Genomic DNA, 22,036 nt, shown 5'->3' with positions numbered 1-22,036 from the left:
TGGATAACTAAAGTCATATAAAAGTCTTACTGGGCTTTCCATTAGAGTTATTTAGTTTTATGAAGGATGTGTGAGTGATTAAGCACCAGTGATTGCTCAAGTTCAAATGATCCACCCCCAAAACAAAAAACAAAACAAAAATTAAATTCAGTTGATATCAACAGTTCGGTATGTGCTCCTTGTTCCTACAGGAAATGTAACCTCATTTGGTTTTAATTCATAAGCCATTTAAAGAAAACAGGATACACACAATGCTGAGAATTGGTTATTACTGCATTATCAGGATCCGTGTAAATTCAAGCAAAATATGAAAAGGCTGTTCTTTTATTGCATGACTGATGGTCTTTCTGATATGACATGGTATGATGGACAGCTGGCTTTGGCATTAAAAAAAATACCTACATCTTAGATGATGTTGGATGTAAAAAGAAATCCACAGCAACAGTGCAAAATGCAAGTCTAAGAGGTGACTTTTTTTCCCTGGGTTTAGTACCTTTCCTGTCCCTCCCTCCTTTATCTTTTGGTCTGCCGAGTGCCACAGCCACAGACAGTTCCAGGAGTGGCCCTTCAGGGAGAGAAAGAGCGGTCCACATGTGGCGTTTATTTTTAGTGCAGCCGACAAGCAGAAAGCCCTCTGGTTAGTTTCTCCAAATGTTTCGAGAGGTGATAAATCTAATATTGACCCTCCTTCTCTTCGTGGGCTCCGTCTACCTACTGCAAATTTTTAATTTGGCCCTGTGGGCACGTGAAGCACAGAGCAGTGTCCTCACACCAGGATCAGTGATGCTGACAGAAAAAGCAATGTTTCCCCTGCACGTGTTGACACCACTGAAGAAAGCTGCTGATTTCGTCTCAGTGACAAAACCCAACTGTCCGGGGCTAAAAATATTTCGTCACATCTGTCGAATTTTGTCGAACATATGTTGGTCAAATATGCATTGAATGTAAACTTCCTAATAAAAAAAAGAAAAGACAAACAAAACACTAAAGCACAAAAGGCCTAATCTGACAGGACTCGTTTTCCCAGAGAAGGTTGGGTAAATGTGTTATCCAGACACATTTAATCCTCTGTGTGTGTTTTATTTTGAAAGAAATCTGTATAAAAAAAATGTGTGCAAACAGTAATATTGTGATTATATTACAATTTACAGGAACTTTTGTCTATTTAGGAAAACACAACTATGTTATGAAATGGTGATTTCAAATGAATTTGCCTGATATGAAACTAGGAATATGAAATTAGGAAAGAAATTAAGCATGAAGTTCAACCCCTAACCATACCTGTCACTGGGGGCATAGGCAGATGAGCTGTGTGTGTATTGTGGTGGCAGAAAAACAGTGGCAACAAGTGGAGGAAAACAGGCAAAATCCACAGAATGAAAAAAATTCTTGTCAGATTCAGAATTTATTATTTTATGCTTGCATAGACTGCTACTGGGCAATTCCGCGCAAAACTGTCAGATCCATAACGCTAACTAAATACCATGGCATTGTGTTGGCGTTATGGATGTGACAGTTTTGCGTGGAATTGCCCTGCAGAACTGTCATTCTCGCCCACCAGATAGGCTCCGCCCACAAGAAGCATCACTGCTGTTAGCAAACACCCAAATGGTCTATCAATGTTGAAAACAGTTGTGCTGCTTAACATTTTTGTGGAAACAGTGATACACAAAAAAAAAAATCATGATTCCTTGATGAATAGAAAGTTCAAAGGAACAATATTTGTTTGAAATATAAATCTTTTGTAATTTCCGCATTAATGTTATCGTGTTAATTAGGGGTGTCGCAATATAGCCTACTGATATTGGCAATACCCATAATATTTAAAATAAATAGTACACATGATAATATGACGTAAACAATCCAGCGCCAGAATCTGATTGACATCGCAACATACAGTAGGTGGCGATATTACACCTTAACGCTGGTTGCCACCTGTCATAAAATTAGCAGACAGGATGCAACTGCTACTGCCGCGTAAAAGCATGTCGTCGGACATGAGAGACAAGCCACTCTACCCGCACTCCAGTGTGGAAGTTTTTGGATTCCAGATGACTTGTTAATCACCCCAGTCTGCAGGATAAACAGTGGGCGCAAAAGGGGGAAATCCTAGTCTCGCCCACAGACCGTTGGCTGAGCGTCTGATGCATATGGCAGACTTAACTGAAACACTTTGCCAAATAGCCATCTGATTGGTTGAATTCTACAGAATGTCCAGGAGATGGCCCTGTCCCAAATGGCACACTTCATATGCACTTTTGGTCTTATGGACTTACAATGGCTGCCGCATGCGCCTGTCTGTTAAGTCCGTGAGACCGTAGAGTGTCCCATTTGTCATTTTAGGCCTCAGAAGGGTGCTCGCGAGCGCCCCCTTTGCGGTCGATATGCGCCCTCGATGCGCACTTTGGCCGAGCCCGGACTGTTGCGGGCTCCGCAGCAGACTTCTTCCCGACAGGCAAAGCGGCATTACGTCACGAAAGTGCGGACTCGTAGGAAGACCACGAGTGCTTAGGGTGCCATTTGGGACAGGGCCGATGTACGTGTTGCGTTTAACGGTCCACCTGGAAACAAAGCCGTCGTGATGCCAAACCCCCTCGTGGAAGAGAAACGCCTTTGTGTTTACAACTGTGACAATAATTGCTTATCAGGATCAACTAAAAGCTGGATTTTCAAAAGTATGTGAAGTTCACGGCCCCATTGTTGCAGTAAACTTACATAACGTTCTTGAATAATTTATTAGATGCACGCCGGTTTGTTATTGTAGGGACATAGACTTTACATTTTCATGCCCCTAAATATGACGCGGAACAAAGCAAACTGATTGGCTCCATGACATGTCAGTCAAACGTCCTCTTGGGTGGTCCTTAACCAATGAAAGCTGTGATGGAGTCCAGAACTTCTGCCGTCAATCTGAAGGTCTAGCTTCGCAAGACTAGGGCAATACATGCCACCAACCTGTTCACCCACCTCAGGTAAATATATTTTATATACAGGGCTCAACATTAACGCTTGTCCGAGACAAGTAAATTTTTTGAGGGGGCAAGCGAAAGAGAATTTTACTTTCCCAACCGGACAATTAGCCTGATTAAAACTTTAGTGACAAAACATAACTAGGGAAGCATTGAAACTTAAGAATGATTCTGATTTTGTTACAGTGTAAACAGTGATTGATAATGGATAGTGTACTTCTGGTAACAAGGTCGCACTGTTGAGGCTCGCCATCTCTTTGTGAGAGACTTTCGTTGGAGAGATCAAAACAAATGAGCGTAACCGCACACACAAGAAACTCAGAAGAAACATACATAGGTAAAAATTAAAAATGTTGAGTTTATTTATAACATATGATATAGTTAAGTAACATAACACGACCAAGGGAGCTGTTTTGACGAATATTATCACGATTGCAAATATTGACTGTTCTTGTTCTATTTCACCAACGAAAATAGTTCCAAACAAAGATCAAAGCAGAACTATTGCACATTGTCAAAGTAACACTCAGCTGTGTTTTGCTACTGAGTGATTTAGCGTTTTGAACGAATTGTTTAAATTAATGACTCACTGACTCCCTCATTAAGTGATTTTCCAACATTTCTTATTTGTATTTTCAAAAATGTATTTAAAACATTAATCTCATAACATTATTCATTGCAGTTGTAATTTTGCAGTGTACATTTTTTAGTTTGATTGGTAACAGCCCTATAGTGTCTTCTTATTAACATTAAATGTATTGATCAAATGTAAGAATTTGACATGAAAGATGACGCATACATTTAATACGATTTTTTTTTACATTTGCCTTTATAAAAGGTAAATAAACAAAAAAAATATGCAGAAAATATTGGGGGGGGAAATCCTTCGTCACCAAAAAATAACTTCTTGTTGTGTTGCCCATACGCTGATTTCACGCAGCCGCCATTTTGAACTTGAAAGTGAGGCTCCGGTGGGAAGAACCCCGGAAGTACAGATAAACAACAATGCCTTGGACTACCAACCTGAAGCTGCTGCCGCGATTTACACTATTGGAAGATAATATTCAATATAGGATATGTATATAGTTCATTCCTGCTTCATTTTTTACTCTCTGAATTATATATATAAAAAAATTATTTTATTTCTAAATAAATTTCACTGTATATAGTCTAAAGTATGAAAGAAATGTATGTACAGTTTTAGAATTGACACAACATCATTAAACACAACAATACGCCATCGCATTCACGACTCTCCTATGATTAAAGGCGACACTTCCGGTTTTCTTCCCACCGGAGCCTCGCTTTCGATTTCAAAATAACGGCTGCGTGAAATCAGCGTATTGAATCTTCATTATGAATTTAGACCATAGCCCATTGCCGTTTTTAATGCCCACATCCACATAACAGACACTAGCAACTTGTGAATACCTACAGAAATGTGAATGAAATCATAGAAATTCTATGTTAATAACTATAACTCAAAGATCAATTAAAAGATGAATTCAATCTGAATAGTAGAGATTACAAAACAAACAAGCTCACAATAAGTCAACAAATAAGGCTGAGACTGGAGGTGAGGGACAAGATACAGCACCTCTGAAGGCATGTCACATTGCTCCAATAAAATCGTAAAAGCTTGCATTCTGTCACCCTTCTCTCTAATTTAAATGGAGACGGGGTGGAAATCAAAGGGAAGGGGAAAAATAAGTGATCAACAGCTGTCCAACGTTGCACCACTGCACCATTTACCTGGACATTTCTGCATCATAAACACTTTGCATACACTGATTTACATGGAAGAAGCCACTTTTATCCCTAATCTGGTTAGAACAGTGTAATGCACTCAATGTCCAAAACAATTTGTTTATATCATAAAAAAAAAAAAAAAAGCTTCTCTCTTGCAAAACCTAATAAAAAGATTTTAACAAACCAAAGCTGGTGATGTAATATGCATTAAATCAGTTCCATTGTCACTAATAATATCTCAAGGCTGAGGATCCTTGCCTCTCATTGAGAAAAAGCAAACACATTGAACACAGGCAAGGTTCAGAACCATGACACTATAAAAAAAATCTTTATCAACTCCTTAGCTTTGGGTGATTTTGCAGTTCCTCTACAACTACTGCAGTGGATTGTGGCTTTCTATATCTAGGAAGAAAATGTGACACTCTCCAACCCACATAACTACAGCAGCCAGAGCACAACAGCTTTGAGAGGATCAGCCCTGACTATGTTTGCTCTCTTCCACACAGCAATGTCAATGAGAATGTAAAAACATTAAAATGGCGAAACCACTCAAAGTGATGCAAACATTTTTTATGAAACTTTTTCTTTTTTTATCAGCAAGACCATAAAAAGCTTTGCTGACTTTGCTGTAACTATGACTCACAGACTTTGATGGATAAACGTACATTAAAAAAAAAAAAAAAAAAAAAAAAAAAAAACCGGGGAACGGTACCAATCCAGCTGGCCTGGAAAATAGACATGGTTACCTCATTTTAGCAACCCCGAAAAGCTACGCTTTGCTTTCCAAAGAACATTTTGACCTTTTAAATATTTTACCTTACAGAGATTTTCAAGCATCCATCACCACTAGAAATGTATGTAACAATTTAACAAATACAAACAATTTGTTTAATTTCAATAAGCCTTTAGAAAGGCAATATAGGAAATTTTTTAGCAATGATAATAATTATATCACTATTAATAATAATCAAAGTAATCACACCGATAGTTCTTACTGCGTGCGGTCTGGAGTCATGACACCCATACATGCTAGTAAAGTTTATGTTCAGCGTTTCCCCATCTTCGCCTTTCTCACACATCTATAGGAAGCATATGGACTTCCCTGTCAGCAGACGTTAATAGCTCACTCAGAGGATTTGAATTTGGGCCTCTCTTTTTTCTTTTCCCCCAACTAACTAGTTTACAAAGGTTTATTTTTAACCATTGCACACATTAGACAACAGAAGGCAACTGACAGGGGCAGAATGAGGGACCCATTACCTCATCACAATAGTGGGAGAGCAAGAAACCAAGAGACAAAGGAAAGAGGGGGTGAGGAGTTGTGGCCACTTCACGCTCTCACATCAGTATTTCCACAGCACAACTCTATTTCAGCCCAACGACCTGAAGCAAACTCTGTAAGGTGGATGGAGAGTGATGTGCTCCTAATGCAGGTGATTGGTTCTCTAGTGTAGTCTGAAGAACACTACAAAAAATTCTAAGAAAACAAGTCAGAGAGAGAGAGAGCCAGCCATTAAAGAGGAACAGGTATATTATGTGTTTGTGGGGAAATCATGGGAAAGGTATCATAAAAAGTATACCATTTCATACAACATCTTAAAATAAATTTCATAGGCGTGATATTGCTTAGATTTCTAGCTATATGCAAAATAAAACGTTTATTATGTTTGTACAAAAAGCTCTTTCACCATTTTGATTGTTCACTGTTGTGTCAACCAAATTCAAAGCCTCTGTCAAACTCAGCTTGAGGTAGGCCAAACTGGAGGATGACCATCCTTTGTGCTCCTCAGGACAATGGCCCGAAAGGTTGGGGTCAACACTGGACCCCTGAGACCCTCCCATTCCTACCTCCCGCACGCAGACCTCTGCCCCATGAACTCTGACCCTGTCCGTATTGTGTGCCTAAAAATAATAAAATCTGTTCCGGCAGACTGTTCTGTTATGCGTATTGTATGCAGGGCTCCCTCTTTGAACACTCTCGCTCTCATCCTTAACATTTAAGTCAAGATTACGCCAAGATTATGTGGGATTCTACTGGCAGATGGTGCTTTTTTTTTTCCTTCATAAAGCTGAGTGGAGCCAGGCGCTGGCTGGGCTACTTTCCCTTACTTAATGAAAGAAAACAAATACTATTGGTTTCAGAACACTTTGGGTATTGAGTCCAACAAGATGGCATCTAATATTACAAAACATGTCTTTTTTTTCCATGGAGCATGACTAAAACAATATAAAACCATATGTGGAGCTGCACTGTTGCAGACACTGTGGTCCAATTGTGATTAATTTCCCTGAGGAACTGCCAATCACACAAAGCCAAAAGAACCATGATTTTACTTTAATGTAAAAATAAATGAAAAACAACATCAACAATTATTTTAATGTAATTTGTGTTTATTTAAACGTACATAAACACAGATTTAAATAAATAAATAAATAGTGAGATCATGTCTCAATGGTTGACTGACTTCTCCCAACTGATATTTCTCCCCTTCTTAAAGAACATGTTGGTCCCACCATGGAAATGTGTTATTGCCGTTGTTGTTATTCTAAACTTTGCCTGTTTGACAGATTCTTTGTTGATCAATAAAAGACCCTCTATGAAGGCCTGGAAGTCAGCTCACCCCACCCACGATGCTCTTTGACCTTTTTGAAGGCCTGACTGAGCAAAAACACTGCTTTTCCCATGAGGCCCCTGGAGGCTCCAGTTTCACTTGGGCAATGAAAGGGACTACTGTAAATAATGGGGGCCTGTTTGACCCCGCCTTTGTCTGTGGCAAGACCCCTGCATCCACTCTACTGTAACAGACTAACCTTTCACAATGGAAGCTCTCATGGTTCTAAGACCCCAACCCTCTCAGCACTACACCCAAGTCAGGATTTAAAACAGCACAGTCAGACCTCTCGACCAAGCTCTGTACATTCTACAAGACAGCCTTTTATCTCGCCAACCCACCCAAGCCCACAACGGACCTCCATTTCTTAATTCTCTAAATGCGTACTTAATGATACAAGCGCAACGGATGCTTCTTTCCCATAACGTAACGCAAAACCCACATCTTGAGAAACTGCCCCGCAATAGTCTTATTTGGAAGAGTAGAAGCACAGATAGGTGACCCTACCATTGATGGTGAAATCCAAATTGGTGAGGAACAAGATGCAGGTGTGGAATAAGGTCAGAGGCTAAGTTATTCTGATGCATGCGTGAGGATGCAGGAAGCTGAGCCTCTGAGATAAGGTTTGATGTGCTGATAAGGACGCCAACACCTGTTGAGGACTCCAACTCTTCTTAAGTCTCGCAAAAGCCACACAGTTTAACTCGCAGGAAACGGTCTCCTCATTATGGTCGCCAATATAGATTATTCTGGCCGAGAACTCCCACTTAGACAGGAAGAGACCAACTGAATGACAAGGAAAGTGACCAGGTTGTGTAAAGCGAGCCAACATGCATTAGACAGTCAGGCTGACACAATAGCTTTTCTTGACCAACATGTGAAATCCCAGCCAAAATGCATTTTTGGCTCTTTAAAAGACGCTGCCAACCCCCAAAGACAGGATCAATGTGAGTTTTCTTTCACGGGAAGGTCAAACAAAGAGCACGGGGTGCAAAATTGCTAGGCGAGACAGTGGTGGCTCATGTAGGGGAGAAGCAAGAGAGCCGCCGCTCTGCTCCACGCTTAATGGTGTACAGCATGTCCTGACAGCATCATCAGTTTCCTTCTGCCACGGACACAAACAGCAGAAATGATGCTGTGTGAGTCATGACGTGTCACAGTGGGCAGCCCTGGTGATCAGTCCAGTAAATGGAATGGCTTTTGGACTCCCAGACAGTGAGGGAACACAAAAACACTTCAGCCTGAACTAAAGGGAGAGAAAGCTCTCTGTGTAACGTGTCAATAAAACTCAAGTGCAATTTTGGTGACGGGTCAAAAATAGTCTGAGAGACGCAGAGTAGAAAACGATATCAATTCATCTGCAAAAAAAAAATACAAAAACATTTCAGCTTCATGTCTGTCTCTAGCAGACGGGGAGAGAAATAAAGTGTGTGTCACAGAGAATATTGGCTGTTCGTAGCATGAGAAACAGACATTGAGGTAATTAAAACGTTACAGGGACATTTTAGTTTTCTAAAATGCTTTTAGTCTCGCAGAGAGCCCGACGACGGTCACAACGTATGCCAAACAATGGCGATTTACTGATGGGCATCGCTCAATCTGGAGCTAAATGAAGGTAGTGTGCTTAGTGAAATAATCTCTCTTCTATTGAATTACAGCTCAGATGTATTTGGTAATGTAAGTGCAGGGCACAGCCTCTCACTCAAACAAGCTCTCTTAAGGCCAAGCCATTAATCATTCATCCTGTCCAGCTAGTGATCACTGCAGGCGTCTTCAGTCAGCAAATACATTAATCAATTATGGTTTGAGCTTTATTCTAGCATTTATCCAACTGATCCCCCTGGATTACAACATGGCTTAAAACGTGCCGGTTGGCTTTCTGCGTTCGCTGAGAGTTGCCATCCCATATCTCTCAAATGCCTCCAGCAGGAGATAATAGAGGAGAGAGAGAGGGATGCTTCTTTAGGCCATGTCTCCGCTAACTTAATTTCCACCGTTTCCAAAGAGAGGAAGAAAGACAGGAAGTTAGAGAGTGTAAGAAAAGAGATTGGGCAGAGAGACAGAAAAAACACTAAGGAGGCGAATGCAGTAAATAATAAATACATTTACTAAATAATAGCACTTCAAAAAAATCCCAGGATGTCCTTCGAAAAAGAGTAGGGGTGTAACCCCGGCATCCTGGCCAAATCTGCCCCTTGGCCTCTGTCCATCATGGCCTCCTAATCATCCCCATACACTGATTGGCTTCATCACTGTCTCCTCTCCACCAGTAAGCTGGTGTGTGGTGGGCGTTCTGGCGCAATATGGCTGCCGTCGCATCATCCAAGTGGATGCTGCACATTGGTGGTGGTTGAGGAGATTCCCCCCTTCCATATGTAAAGCGCTTTGAGGTCTCAGAAAAAGCGCTATATAAATGTAACGAATTATTATTAATTATTATTAAGAAGTGAACTGCAGCTACAGTAAAACAAATTTTTTTTTTTACTGTGGTTCTGTGAATTTTTGCTCTCGAAAATCCAGTAATTTCATTAGGAATCCACACAATCAGGAAAACTGAAGATTTCCCCTAGCAAACTTCTCAAATTGCCTTCCAATTGTTTACGTGTTTATAAACAGAAGCGTCACTAAACTTGATAAAAACCAATGGACCTTTTCCTCACCTTTATTCACAAAAGATGCTAAATGCACAAAACATGCTAATTAAGTTCTGCATTATTTTTTACAATGCAAGCACAATTCATTTCTTAATGTTTACATCTGTTTTTATAATGCAAAAAAGACTTAAAATTATCTTTATTAGCATAATAGTAGTTTTAACCATCTTTATGGATTTGCAGTGGATTAACTTTAAGCAACTAACAACAACCATGCTTGTAATTTCATTTTACACCAACAAATCCTGTAACGTGCAGCTTGGCCGCTTCCTACCTGGTCCGACATCACACAGATCTAATGTGATGGGTATTTTATGACCCCCTCCATAGCACACTTGTATCACTCTATCGGGGGCCCCTTGCCAATCTCTGGCACCCCATTCAACAGGCAACAAAGAAGCTAATTAGAGCCCCTCTCGGTGGAAGCCTTAGGAAGGTTCTGATTTGATACTTCCAGGGGATTCCAGAGCCCCAGCAGTGCATTCACACAGCCCTCGTGCACGCTTGGCTTGGCCCTTTGCTCCAGACCTTCATTGTATACGGAGCTCGGCAGCGCCTTAGAACTAGCGAGGGGGAACCGACACGTCTTCTTTCATGTTGCGGGAGCCAGAAACCAGATGCTAATGGGATATTGATGGGATTAAAACACTGTACTTACTGAAAAGAGGGACCTGTGATAAAACGCGGCTGATTTTCTTTGAGGATATAAGTAGTGTAATGTTTTTTTTGTATAAAATACTTTAGGGAGCATTAAGAAAAACAAATGGCAGTACAGCAACTATCGCTTTTTTCCCCTATCAAATCTAGCCCAATGAACAAAGAGTTGGACCAGCAGTGAATCTGACTTCTGACCAATTACACAAGTGAGAAAGGACTAGAAAAGGGCCAACAAGACAAGGCCCCTTCTATGAAACACCAGCGCCTTATCTCAACCAGCCTGCTTTCGCTTCATCTACATCTCCACGGTTACTGTTTAAATCTGATTTTGGTGCATGTATACGCACATCTACATGTGTGGTGGAGCAGAATGGCTTCAGATATATTCGCAGACGGCTAGTGTGCCACCTGGCACCGCAGTGGGCTTCCAGCGCCCTGCTCTGTCTGTAATCCTTCCATCTCCAGTTGTAGAAAACAGATAAGAAAGCGGCCAGTGAAAAGCACCTCAGTGAAAAAAAAGCCCTGTGCGCAACTGTCATGTCTTTTTACTGGGCATGCTAGATGCCTATCGCTTTAATAATATGGGGCAGAGCTGTCTGCCTGTCTGTTTACTTTTATTCCTTATTCATGTGAGAGTGAAAAAGTCTTTATTTTCTACACTCGAGTACCGAACCCGAGCCCAGTGTAGGTGACGCCTCAGATACGGGCGGACAGAGGCGAATCAAATAAGAGTTTGGTGGCGAAATTCACCTGATGGACTGCTCTGATACAAGAATCAACAAACTTAACTTCTTTACGTCAGCGAGGCTCTGAAGATACAGAGCTGTAGTCAAGGTGCGCAAGTCCAATACACATGATGCAACCTGGTGTTAAGTCTTTAATCGATACATCTCTTGTCTTGACAGTGAGGACAGAAGGCAGATTCCAGATCAGAGGGGTGGCGGTGTAAATCTTTACAGTTCAAGCGGGGCTTTTAAAGCCTGTCCATAATTGGGCGCCTGCCAGCTGCGGCCGTATGTGGGCTGCATAGACAAATACTAGCATCTGAAACAAAAAGCATTGAAAAATACAGATACACAGACTTCTTAAAGACATTAAAGGGATAGTTCACACAAAAATGAATATTCTGTTATGATTTACTCACCGTGATGTTGTTCCAAACCTGTATGATTAAGTCAGTGGTGCCCCACATTCAGGCCCATATATTACGAACATTCTTCAAAATATCATATTTTGTGTTCAGCATGAGAAAGAAAGTCATACAGGTTTGGTACAACTTCAGGGGGAGTAAATGATGACAGAATTTTCATATTGACTAAAATTGTAAAATAAAATTAACAACAGTACGAAAACCTGTGAATTCACATTACTTAGCCTATATGATTTCCTCTAGCTGTCTTCTTTATGATAGAGGATGAGAAAGAGAGCAGCTTTAATTAGGCAGTGACTCTCACAGTTTCATCCTTGAAACATCAAAAAACTCATCTCAAACATAAAATAAGCATTTCAAGTTTTTTAGATATGAGAATCATAATTTTAACAAGACAAATTTTCTTGTTATAGAAATGTATGAAAATGTCAAAATCATTTTTGGAGGGCATTATTCCCATTTTCAGAGCAGCCATGAGGAGTTTTAGAAACTTAATTGGCTAACTTGACAAAGTGAAGGGTCCACTTGTTTGAAGTCTCTTTGGCTTAATTGCAATCATTCTTAATTACAATACAGCTCCAGAGTTAAACACCACACTATCAAATTAGCTGGCATGGAGGATGTTTCACAGTTAAGGCAAGCTGAATGGATAAATTGTCCAAGTTCAAAAATATCTTGCAGGGTTTTGTCTTTCCAGGATCTTTATAATGCCTGTACATTAGTGTTAGGCAATGTGTTCCATAGTCATCTTTTCATAGACCTATTGTTAGCCTGTGAGGTTGCCAGAACATGATTTCATCGCTGGTGTGTGTGTGTGTGTGTGTGTGTGGTGGGTTGCTGCAATAGTTTACTTATTTGATCATGACTTTACTTATTTACTTCATTTTATTATCTCGCAAAATAAGAATCTTTTTCTATCATTTTGCAAGCAAAGTTGGAGTTGGTGATGAAGAAAAATGTCACGTCACAGTGGATATCACACATGCAATTTGCAAAATTATGCCGGTGAATGAGTCTCAAACCATAGTCAATTATTCACCGAAAGTGAAAGTAGAAGCTGACTGAGCTTTTGGCATCTGACGCTGCACGGCACATTAATTCTCTCAGACACGACGAGAGCCGAATCGACCTCAGTTCTGATAATGGTATATCAACTATATTAATTTATTGGCTTTATATTTCTCTCAAGGAACATACATTAATGATAGCAATGTTTTTAATCTTTTGATTTTCATCGATGGCTGATAATTGTGGTGTGTTCTGACCTAAAGACTTATTAGGCCAATATAATTTTAGTAATATTATTACTGTTATTATTATTATTTGTAATTGTATTGTTATTAGTGTCATTAAAATGTTGTGTTAATGTGCTATGGAATCAAAAGCCGTTTTCGGCTCCCCTTGGCTTAAACAACAACTGTATAAGAATGATGCATTTATTTTATAAAAAGCAAGCTTGACAACTTGTGTGTCAAAAAAAACTAAGAACAAAAATGCCACTTTTTGACAGAATTTATTACCAATTTGAAATATATTATGCAATTTTGATAACTGAAATTTCAGTCCTAAATAGGTGCTTGTAAGCATATTACCTGCACAGTAAACCACTGGCCAGGGGTGTTACCAAGATGGCTGTGGTAAATGGTCTTGTCTTAAAGAGAGAGTTCACCTAAAAATTTGTTCACCCTCATGATGTTCCAAACTTGAATAACTTCAGTGTTTCCCCTACATTGATTTATTTGTGGCGACCAAACACAATTTTAACATTGACCGCCACAAAAAGATTTCAGTGCTTCCCATCCATTAACTAGACTGTAGCGGCCCAAACATATATTTAGCCTAAACTTCTCATCATATCATAAAAGCTCTTTAATGTCATGTTTTGCGCCACTGCTGTCAAACAAACTGCGAAAGCGCAATAAGTCTTCGTGTCCTTATCAAAAGAAGACTGTCTGTTTGCACTTCACTCACGTGTTCAGCTTCGCATCTCAGTTCACGGTGAATGAATGCAGTGAACTGTGCATGTGCTGAATTCAGTGTGCATTTGGGAACACAGTTACACATTATTTTCACATTTGCATAGTTGCCCATAGCGTTTGTACACTTGTGTTCCGCCAAAATAAAAGCTCGACTGCAGCTTACGTCAAAATAAAATCTCACGGGTTTATCTCTTGCATGGAAAAGATTTAGGACAAAACTAATTATGAAAGTTTCTTTTATTTTTCAGCGTATTTGTTTTACAATATATGGCTGTTATTGTCATAGGAATAATATTAGAACGTTAGTAGTAGTAGTAGTAGTAGTAGTATGTAGTGTATGACTAAGACACTATACCACAACTAAAGAGTCCCCTTTAAAATTCAGGTACAAGTCAAAGCACAAACTTTTTCAGACACACTGAACATGGTTTGGAGCTCTTAATTTTAAACTCTCAAAGTGCACCAGATTTTTGAATTTAACCCCTAGAAGGACCAAGGTCCACCCACTAGTTTCACAAAATCCTGTGGGAAACACTGGACTTACTTTCCTCTACAGAACACAAGATATTTTGTTTGTAACCAAACCGGTTTGGCCGGCTTTATATCATTTTCTTTTACACAGAAGAAAAAATCAAGTAGGTTTGAAACAACATGAGAGTAAATAAATGATGACAGTCAGAATTTTCATTTTTGAGTGAACTATCCCCTTAAAAAGACTTTGGCAACATCAAAAATGCAGAATTTCACGGGGCGGACGACAAAATACACCATATTATAGCGGCTCACTGCTTAACGCTACAGCAGCAGAACACAAACGGAACATCAAGTTCATGCTGTCAGATATCCATGGAACAGCCGTGGTAGGAGAGTTACAGCTATGTGGTGAGATTCAGCTGCACTTGTGAGCATACAAGGAAAGTTGTGAGGTGCCTCTCACCTCACTGCAGCCTGGTGTTATCTCGTTCTGCAGCACCATGAGGACTTATCATCCCCATCTGCTCTTGGTATAGTGGAAAGGAGAGCACGGGGTTATCACTGTCTCTGATATGCACAGATAAGACCCTGCCTCCTGTTTAAACACCGTAGCTAGCTCCACAGTTAGCACTACCTATGCTAACTTGACTACGTTCAACCGTCTTCCACCTGTCTGCCATAAACAAGAACCAAACATCTATTGCTTTCAAAAATGATCTACGTCAATCTCTTTCACGTAGACGGCGGTCCAAACGGTCCAAAGAATGCGGATAAAATGCAGTACTTTGTCCCTCTTTCTTTGGGAATTATTTCGATGCTGTGCATGTTGATTATTTTCTTTTTGGCAGGTTGCTGAAATATTTCTGTAATAAGTTTCCATGCGTCAAAGGACCACAAACTCTTTTCCTTGGCAAAATGTAAAAAACAAAAAAAATCTACAAAAAAACTAAAATCTACTACCGTGCTTCGATTTGGCTCCTGTAGGGAACTCTGGGTGGTTGAAATACAAATAAACATGTTCATTTAGGCAACCCTCAGACATTCATCTACTCCACATATTACAAGATTACTCCAGTGGTCTAGTTAATAGGATAGTCTTGACACTCGCATGGTTTTGGAAGCGATGCACATATTCAGAACTTTATGACATAACCCAGGGCAATGGGGAATGAATGCAGCAAACTAAATTTATACAGGAAACAAGCACTTACTGATGCATTCGCTCCCAAATGCGCGCACACACACACACACACACACCTACATGCAGAAAAACCCTGCGCCTAATCTGGAAACAATTACAGACGTTAGCTTGACCTGTTTGCCCTAAATGAACTCTCCAATAGAAATATTTTTCAAATAGAGAGCTAGAGATGGCTGGAACCCTGGCACAAGATGTTGCAAAATAATCTGTAATTAGTCACAAGAGCTGCCGCCCCGTCTGCTGCAAGCCGTCAAGAGCTGTGATAAAAAATAAAAAAAAAACTTTAAAAAGGAAACCTCACCATGGCAAATCTGACACTCATTCCTTTTATTAAAAAAGGAAGATCATTGCAACTTCAAAAGAAAGTAAAGTAGATAAGTACATCTAACCGATATCTCTGGCATAAAATAAGAACTGGGAAGGATCTAATATAATCAGAATTTTTATGATTTGACATTAGATTCTATTATCACTGGCATGCGTCATTTAGAATGTTTTTTTGAAGCAGTGAATTTAATACTGTGAAGATATGATGTAAATTTAAACTGAAACGTGACCATCTTAAGAACCTTTAATGTACCGAATCAAATAACAATCTGGATCTCAATCTCAACACAGTGCTGCTTAAACTACTTCAATTACATGTCACTGGATGTTTCGGCAACTGCTGCATCCTTTTTTAGTCAACATCTGACGTGCCAACGCGCTTACTTCGACGATACACAAGCACAGAGAACTTTTAAATGAACACGGCTTGTCAATTATTCTGTTGAAAGATAAACACCAACCTTAAAGTTCACAAGGTTGAATGAACATTTTTCACTCAGTGAATAATGAAGGTAATTAAGAGGGATTTATTAATGCCATCTTGAGCACTTCCAAAGACGCATGAATATTTGGACTGAAACTGAATCCTCAGATGAACTTTCACCGTTGTGCATTCCAACAGATTAAGGACGAACGCTCAAACCATTTTTTTCTCAATCCTGGGCCTGTCATTAGGAAACCCTCAGAATGCGGATCTACTGAAATCCTTTAAACAAGCGGCACTAAAACTCACGTAATTATCAAAATAACGTACTACGGTTTGTGCAGACTACGGCAGGACCTACATAATCAATATCTCTTTGAAGAGACACGTGTGCTGTTTTCCCTCAATGCCTTTTCATACAGTCGCTGCTTTATAATCTTATTGCACCTCACTGCAATTGACTCCAAGATGTGCATGACTGGCTCACTTTAACTTTATCTTTTATCCCATCAAAATTCTCTCCGCTAGACAGCAACTGAACAGCCTCCTTCATGACAGAATAAACACATTCAGCTCCTCATTCGAGTCGTAAGCTGTTTCTTGAGTGCAGTAACAACAATCATAGCTTTTATACTATGAATATTGCTGGATCTTATGACAAATTGAATACATGTAAATGTTTTGGCCAATTCTAAAATATTGTACAAATAAGTTCGACGTACGAATCCTGCAAGCCTCGTCTAGTCGACAGCAACACTCTGTGCAACAAGGGTGCGGCTACGGCCTTCAAAAGCTGATAACGTCTGCCGTGGATTTCCTCACCTCATGTCAGCTCCTTGCAACACCCCCACAAGTCACACTGACAAAAACCAGAGGCCAGTCAAGTGGCCAAAAGGTTACGCTGCGGAGGTCGGCCCAGGTCCTACACACAGTCCCTCATTTCCTGGGCTGGACAGTCTGCTCTACTCATAAAGCTAATAAGGCCCTCCTTGTCCCGGGTGGCTGGGGCCCAGGCTGGCCTACTCATCACTGGCCACACCATGGGGGTCAAGGGGTAGGTGGGGAGGCTGCTTCCCATTAGCCTGCCTCCTCTCCAGGTGCAGCTAATGGGCTCAGCCAGAGCCTCTCCAGGACCACTAAGGCAGCCACCAACACAGGCCTGGAAGTGATCAGCACCCAACGCCTGGGAGCCGTGACAAACAGACAGCCCACTTAAAGGAACCAAGTTAAAAAGAATTATTTTTCTTCACTACACTGGGAATGCCTTGTCTCGAATGTGTGTGCAGTTATAGCAATATATCTGAAAATGACATCTTACAGTAAAGATGAAGAATATAAACTTGCAAGCACATTTACTGACCTACTGAGCATGTCAAAAGCCTATAATTAATGTTTTTTACCAATTTCTTACGCTCATAAAAAAAAAAAATTATAATAAATTGTCAACATTACTACTGGCAAATTAGCACCTAATTTATACAGTATTTTCTGTTTATAGAATACATTAATTTTCAAGATGAGTGATTCTTCATGCAACATTTTAAACTGTTTCAAATAGTTATATTGCAACTTGATTGAAATTTTTTTTTCCTCACTCCTTTCAAATGTTATTGAAGCTGAAGAGCAATTTTTCTTGATAAGGGCAAAGCAAGAGGAAAACATATACGTGCGTAAATCAGCTCTGCAATCACTCTCTCTCATATCCACCGCAGGCAGAGTGTTAAGCAAATTGACCTCCAGCATGAAAGATGATAAGCAATCAACAGTTAACCATCATGACTCATCTTCCACTAACATTTCTCTGCAACCAAGTTCTTTAATCAAAAGCATTTCTAAAAATGGGAACCTTGTGGTCCTTTGTTTCACAGAGCGCGGTAAACTAATTGAATTAGGGACCCTGCCTTTGCCAGTGGAGACAAAAACAACAACATGCTTTTACGCACACCAACTTGATGTACAAAATGAAAACGGTAGCTTACCTGTGCTGCTCCACGGCCTCATTGTCAGGCAGTTCGGCACCACACACGTTGCAGCGCTCGTTCGGGACGCGGCCATCAGGTTTCATCCCGGCAGCTAACTCGCCGAGCTTGTTGAAGAACTCCCTCTGGATGAAGCTCTGAGGCAACAAGCCCCCATAGGCACTGAAGTCCATGGACATGGCCAGGGCTGGGGACATGTGCAAGGATGAGGCCATGGAGGCGGGCATAGAGAGCATCGCTTCATTCTTGTGGTTGGGAGGAATGCCGTAGAGTGACGCCAAGTGTTTTTCGGTCATCCCCGCCATGGCCTCCAAGCCCATTTGGCTGACCTCAGCCTGCTGGTCACCCACACCTTCCTCCCTGACATAATGCAGCTCACGGGCACTGGTGATCACGCTGCTCCTGGTAGGGGTGCCGGGCCCGTCGCGGTTCTTGTCGGACTCTCCGCTGCGCTCGCCGTTGCTGGAGGCGCTGGACTCCATGGCTTTAGAGCTCTCATGCTCTCCGCTGTCATCTACTTGCATCATCTCCGTCTTGATCTCTCCCATCATGGGGTGGGAGTTGCCATGCAGGGGATGTTCGGCACCCACGCCGGGGTGCATGGTGCTCTGCAGGAGGGACTGGCCGATGCTCATTAGGCTGTCCACGGCTGCTTTGGTTGGGCTCATGGTGGAGAGGCCGAAGGAGGTGGAGACCGAGGGACTCTGATCCACCATTCCTGGCAGCCCCAGTGCTTGCTGGGCAGCCGACACGTAGCCGCCTTCCTCCACGGAATGCTTTTTCGAACCCGCCAGGTTCCTGCCGTGCCGTCCCTTGCGTTCCTCGTCGTCGTCTTTGCCGCCATCGTTCATGTTGACCTCTGTGTCATTTTCATCTGAGGACTGGATGGTCTCCAGTATCTTCAGGCATTGCTCCTCCAAGTACTCTATTTCTAAGATCTCTGCTGCATACAGCAGGTCATCCAGATCCTCCACTTTAGCTTGGAGCGTGGCAGTGTAGGCATACTCCAGAATCTGCTGGAAGGTCTTTGGTGAGAGAAAGTCCAGAGTGTAATGTTGGCTGTTGCGGTGAAATAGGATCTCAAACATCTTACTGGTGCAGGCCAGCACGGTCCGGTGAGCGTGGAACTCCTGGCTGTCCACCATGATGACCACGTCACACAGTGTGCCGGCCAGGCGCATTTGATTAGCTTTGTGCAGCAGGGCATTGGGGTGATTGGGGTTCTGGAGCTGGATCATACCCATTTTAGTCAAATCCATAACGTCTCTGAAATCCACACGGCCAACTCATGAGTCTTTCTTTCCACGTAGCAGTCTGTTCAGTTATCTTTGTAAACAAGATAAGGTCAATCTGGAAAGAGATGAAAGAGGCCCACAGTTAAATGCAACAAAGTCTCAATGTTTATTCTTTGTTTCTAAATTAACATCCATCACTCTAATTGTTTCCATTATAAAAAAAGATGCCATACATTATATTTACGGTGCACTCTGTACTGTTAAAAAGAAATAATTGTTTTTATGAATATTTCAGCACCAGATTCCTAAGAAACAAGTGCAAAATCCGACCACAAGTCTGTCAAATCGCACAAAATAAACCAAAACGACAAGTGGCCTACATGAGAAATGGGGAAACTTGGCTTTAGTGCTAGTAAAGGCTGACAGTAATCAAGCCTTTGTTTCTATGTGTTCGAGCTCGCCTCACAAAGCCCATCAACAGCCTCCTGAAATGAAATGGCATCTTATTCAGTATTCTCATCACAGACAGGGATACTGAGCGGAGCATGGAGAGTAAGGCAAGCTGTTGCCAGGAATAGTTGGAACAGAGGATGACACAAAACAGCTCAGAGCTCCTAAAACACATCAAAATGCCATTTTTATTTTAAATACACTACCATATTCCATAATATGTAAATTATATACAGATGTGTCATTTTTCTGATATCAGATAGCTATATCGGCTTATATTTAAAAGATAAAGCATCAGCACATAAAATATAATCTTTAAAAACAAAACCTGTAATTTGTCAATTTACAAAAAAGCTCATGGTTGGCCATTTATCATTGCATTTACAATATTTAACTTCACCATTATCACAATTTATTAGGCTACTTGATAAAAATACACCCTAGCTATACTTTGACGTTTAAAATGTACTTTGTTCAACAACCGAACACTATATTATAACAAAAACATTCCCGTGGCATTTGAGTAAGATCACTTTTGAGTGAACATAATCCGAGGAAGATCCACCGGTAACATTTGGTAAGAGCGGAGAGGAAGTCACCCCTTTAATAACATTATCACATACATGAAAATAGAAGATAAGAAACGGGAGATTTAGTCAGACATGTAATACTTCCCACTTTTATTTGATCAACAAAAAGCCTCACCAGAGAAGAGCAGGCTAATGGTCCTCATGTCAAACACTATGATCTTAGCGGTGAATGACGGGCTTTTTCATTGTAAATGTACCGTCTCCGACAGCAAATAAGGGAAAGTTATGATAAAACACGACATGAGATAAATCTATTCCAGGGGTTTCACGCCGTTTAAATTACTTGAGAATACAGGAGGACGAGTAATAAGTGAGAAATGAATACAGTTTCTTTGAAGTGCAGTTAACTGATGAGATGCTAGCACTAATGACGCCAGTTCACGCACGCGAACTGTACAACTCAAACAACAGTCAAGAAACGACCAATACATATTCCTTTTTTTCCAACTACTGCTGTGATTACAGCTATCTACCTCATATACGATAAAAAAGATCAATGAAAAGTCCAGGCAGAGCTCATTTGACTGATCAATTCATGATTATTCGACTGTTCACACGTGAATCAATTTAACGTTAAGTTAAAGGACCCGCCTGTTATTTCATACAGATACACATCGGGAGGCCAAGCAAAATAGCGTTTGGGTTTAACTAACGTTAATCTATTTCAATATTGGAATAAAACGAGCATAGGAAAAACAAAAAAGTAATTTCACTTAAAAAAAAATAATAATACAACCAATACAATTCAGTTCATTTTGAAAGACAGTGACACGCACCTCCATGGTGGCGCTGATTTAATGATCAGACCTACTGACAACCAAAATAATCATCAAAAACCCGATAGCTGTTTGATCAACGACAAACTTCTTCAGTTATGGCATATTTAAACTGTCTGAACGTTCAATTTGAAGCGGTCACGCTGAGAATAAAGCACATGGAAGCACGTCACTGTCTGGTGCGCGAGCAGACCTCACGTCCTCCGAATACTAAAACACACGCTTACGTCAACATAACATCTCCACATGTGTAAAGATGAACATAAACAGCCATATCCATCAGCTGCCCTGAGCCTGCACAACGCTGACAGCCACACTTGTACTTTTTCGGTGCACTCTCACAATTCACCTTCACTTGAAGCAACAGTAGAAACACTGTAACTTGATGTGATGCAGCGCAAAACACATCTGATCAACACAACGCGGATTATCTCTCAATGTGAACATTTCCCTAAAGTGAAAACACACAGACAGAGGGGTATGTCAGGAGCTGTGGGTGTTTTAAAGGTGCGCGCCTGTACTCACCTCACATGTGTTGCACGTTTGGCTTCCGAGCGTGCGGTTATTAGGACTGTAGCATAGTAACGCAGTTCACAGTACCCGCTCTCTCTCTCGCGCGCGCACTAACTCCTCTCAGCTCGCCGCTTAGCAAATCAACACTGCGGTGACGTCAGCGCACATCCTCGCCGGAGTCCTGACAAACACTGCTAAAGTGAGACACCTAGGGGGCTGTCGAATATAGGCCAGCGTGTCTGGGACACTATCTATCACAGCGTTTGGACTTTAATCATTAACCTTCAAGCATCATCA

The 22,036-nt window shown here is 41.0% G+C and overlaps 1 protein-coding gene across 2 annotated transcripts in view; it reads right to left on the bottom strand.

Annotated features, from left to right (window-relative positions):
• Positions 1 to 21,985, bottom strand: part of zbtb16a (zinc finger and BTB domain containing 16a) — a 107,440-nt gene extending 85,455 nt beyond the window's left edge. For both annotated transcript variants that reach the window (XM_084386280.1, XM_084386281.1), the window contains exons 1-2: positions 21,752 to 21,985; positions 18,176 to 19,525 (exon numbers count right to left, since the gene is read on the bottom strand). In XM_084386280.1, coding sequence (XP_084242406.1) covers positions 18,176 to 19,434 — 1,259 coding nt within the window. In that variant the 5' untranslated portion in view covers positions 19,435 to 19,525; positions 21,752 to 21,985. The remainder of the gene's footprint in view (positions 1 to 18,175; positions 19,526 to 21,751) is intronic.
• Between the last annotated feature and the right edge of the window lie 51 nt (positions 21,986 to 22,036).

This window comes from Rutilus rutilus (assembly GCF_951802725.1).
Source record: "Rutilus rutilus genome assembly, chromosome: 18".
NCBI classification, from domain to species: domain Eukaryota; kingdom Metazoa; phylum Chordata; class Actinopteri; order Cypriniformes; family Leuciscidae; genus Rutilus; species Rutilus rutilus.
Note: the sequence above shows the minus strand (reverse complement) of the source record. Positions and strands in the feature narration are given on the sequence as shown.